The sequence below is a fragment of the Trichosurus vulpecula genome, chromosome 7 (assembly GCF_011100635.1).
Source record: "Trichosurus vulpecula isolate mTriVul1 chromosome 7, mTriVul1.pri, whole genome shotgun sequence".
NCBI lineage: Eukaryota > Metazoa > Chordata > Mammalia > Diprotodontia > Phalangeridae > Trichosurus > Trichosurus vulpecula.
The window spans coordinates 42,944,586-42,946,801 of NC_050579.1; the positions used below are offsets into that span (position 1 = coordinate 42,944,586).

Genomic DNA, 2,216 nt, shown 5'->3' on the forward strand with positions numbered 1-2,216 from the left:
TTAGTTTGTGCTCTGCTCCTCCAAGCCTTTCCTCCTCTCAGGATCATGAAGGTCTCTGTGGCTGCCCTCGCCATCCTCCTGGCCATGGCCTTCACCCCTCCAGGATCCTCTGCACCAGGTAAGTAGAGTTTCTCTTCCCCTTTGTGGCTCTGCCCAGGTTCTGAACCCTGACAGGAGATGAGACTAAATGATAGGGATCTGTGTGGGTGGGGAGGGGAAGGAGCAGGAACAGGAGCAGGAGCAGTGAGAATGTCTATATAATTGGACTTGAAAATACTAGCTTATCCTTGACAGTATATGCTGGTTAAAAGTTAGGTGGAGATGAGATGAGGGAGGAGGAAAGGCAGTGGACTGAGTTTTTTTTTCTTGCTAAGTTCTCATTCTGGATCTCCGCTTAATTATCCAAGTGATCTCCAGCAAGTGGCTTCCTCAGCAGAAGTCAGGAATTGGATGGGCAGCTCTCTGACAGCCCTTTTAGTTCCCACACTTCAGTTTTACTCAAATGAAAATATATAGGGATGGGAACAGCAGGTCTGAACCTCCTGCAGGCACAATGAGAATCACACCTGGTACTGGAGGGAAACAAGATAAGGGGGACAGGAGGGATCATATCTCCAGTGTGCCTAGTATTGAGTTTGTCCCTGGGCTGGAGTCAGCAGTTAAGGAATGTAAGGTGTGAACATATGACCCACTAATCTCATGCCTCCCCTTTCTTTGCAGTGGGCTCTGATCCTCCCACCTCCTGCTGCTTCTCCTATGTCAGCCAACAGTTCCCCAGAAAATTTGTGACAGACTATTATGAGACCAGCAGCCTGTGTTCCCAGCCAGCTGTGGTGTGAGTATCTACCCACTGAATGTCTTGAGGGGATCCAGGGAGAGAGGATGGCAAGGGGAAATGGGGCCATTTGGAAACTTGGTGAAATGAATGAATCAGACCACTCCTGGGAAACACTGCATAGAATGGAAAGAAGTCCCCCAAGTGGTCCCTGGGGAAGGTTGGGTACTCTGTGGAGCAAGATGGCAGCTGTTCACCCAAGGGGGAGGGAGAAACTGAAGCAACAGGAATTATATGCCAAGGTGAGGCTTCCTGAGAGACTCCCCACTGGACAGGTCTCTAGAAAGAACCTGAATGAGTCAGAAAGGCCTGAGAGGTGTAGCTAGGGGTGAAGATTGTTCCTCATGGCCCTGCAATGATATGCAGGAAGAGATCAGTGCTGGATATGGGGAGAACACAGAGAACCATCTTCCCTCCATCACCTCTCATCTGTCCTCCTCTCCCTTCCCAGGTTCCAGACCAAAAGAGGCCGGCAGGTGTGTGCCAACCCCAGTGATGCCTGGGTTCAGAGCTATGTGGAAGACCTGGAGCTGAACTGAGGGGCTCAGGGCCCTTAGATGATGAATCTTTAAGGGAAATGGACCAAGCTGAGGAATTCCAAAGGTAGATGTAATCTCCCCAAACTCTAGCCTTCTGGAATTCTTTTCCCCAATTCCAATTCTTATCTGTGAGACTTACTTATGTAACTTATTTGGTGGCAGCTTTGGGTATTTTTTCCTGTTATTTGCACTTTTGGAAGACAATAGTTCGCCGTGTCGACCTCAATGAGCAGCCTAGCCTCTCTTCCTAAGAGTCCTTTGAGTCACCTGCTGGATTCCATGACTATCTCTAGCATAAAGATTTCAGAATAAAATGTTTTAAAACTGTATCTTTTTGTTGTAGTTTCAAATGTTCTTTGGGGATGAGGGGTTCAGGAGATGGAGTTCTTATCTTATCACACAAAATTGGTGTGGCATAATTGGAAAACAAGGTTGCTGTAATAGCTTTGTGGGCGCATTGGGCTGCAGGTAAACAGGGATTCCAAAAATCCCATCTTCTCCCTTCTAGAGAAGCAAAATTCCAGGAACAGAGAGGCAGTATTGCTCCTGTTCTGATCTGATAAGACCAACCAGAGAGTCTTGTGGTTAGTATCCACAGTTTAGGAGAAACTTTGGGAAGTTAGAGAACGTTCAGAGAAAGGCATCCCATGACACAAAGTGCCTAGATTAAGAAGTGGATGATTTGAAGGAAGTACGGATGGTCAGTGTGGAGGAGGGAAGAGACCTGCGAACCATGATTTCTGTTTTGAAATATTAGGAGTTCTGTCATTTGCAAGAGTTGAAAATTGTGCTCTCTGGGGCCCAAGGATGGAACCAAGGAGAAGGAGTGGAATTTGTAAAGA

The 2,216-nt window shown here is 47.2% G+C and overlaps 1 protein-coding gene across 1 annotated transcript; it reads left to right on the forward strand.

Moving 5' to 3' along the window:
• Positions 1-1,607, forward strand: LOC118857076 (C-C motif chemokine 4-like). Its single transcript, XM_036767677.1, has 3 exons — positions 1-118; positions 721-835; positions 1,287-1,607. The coding sequence occupies exons 1-3, from the start codon at positions 46-48 to the stop codon at positions 1,372-1,374; spliced, it is 276 nt and encodes a 91-aa protein (XP_036623572.1). The 5' UTR covers positions 1-45; the 3' UTR covers positions 1,375-1,607.
• Positions 1,608-2,216: the final 609 nt, after the last annotated feature.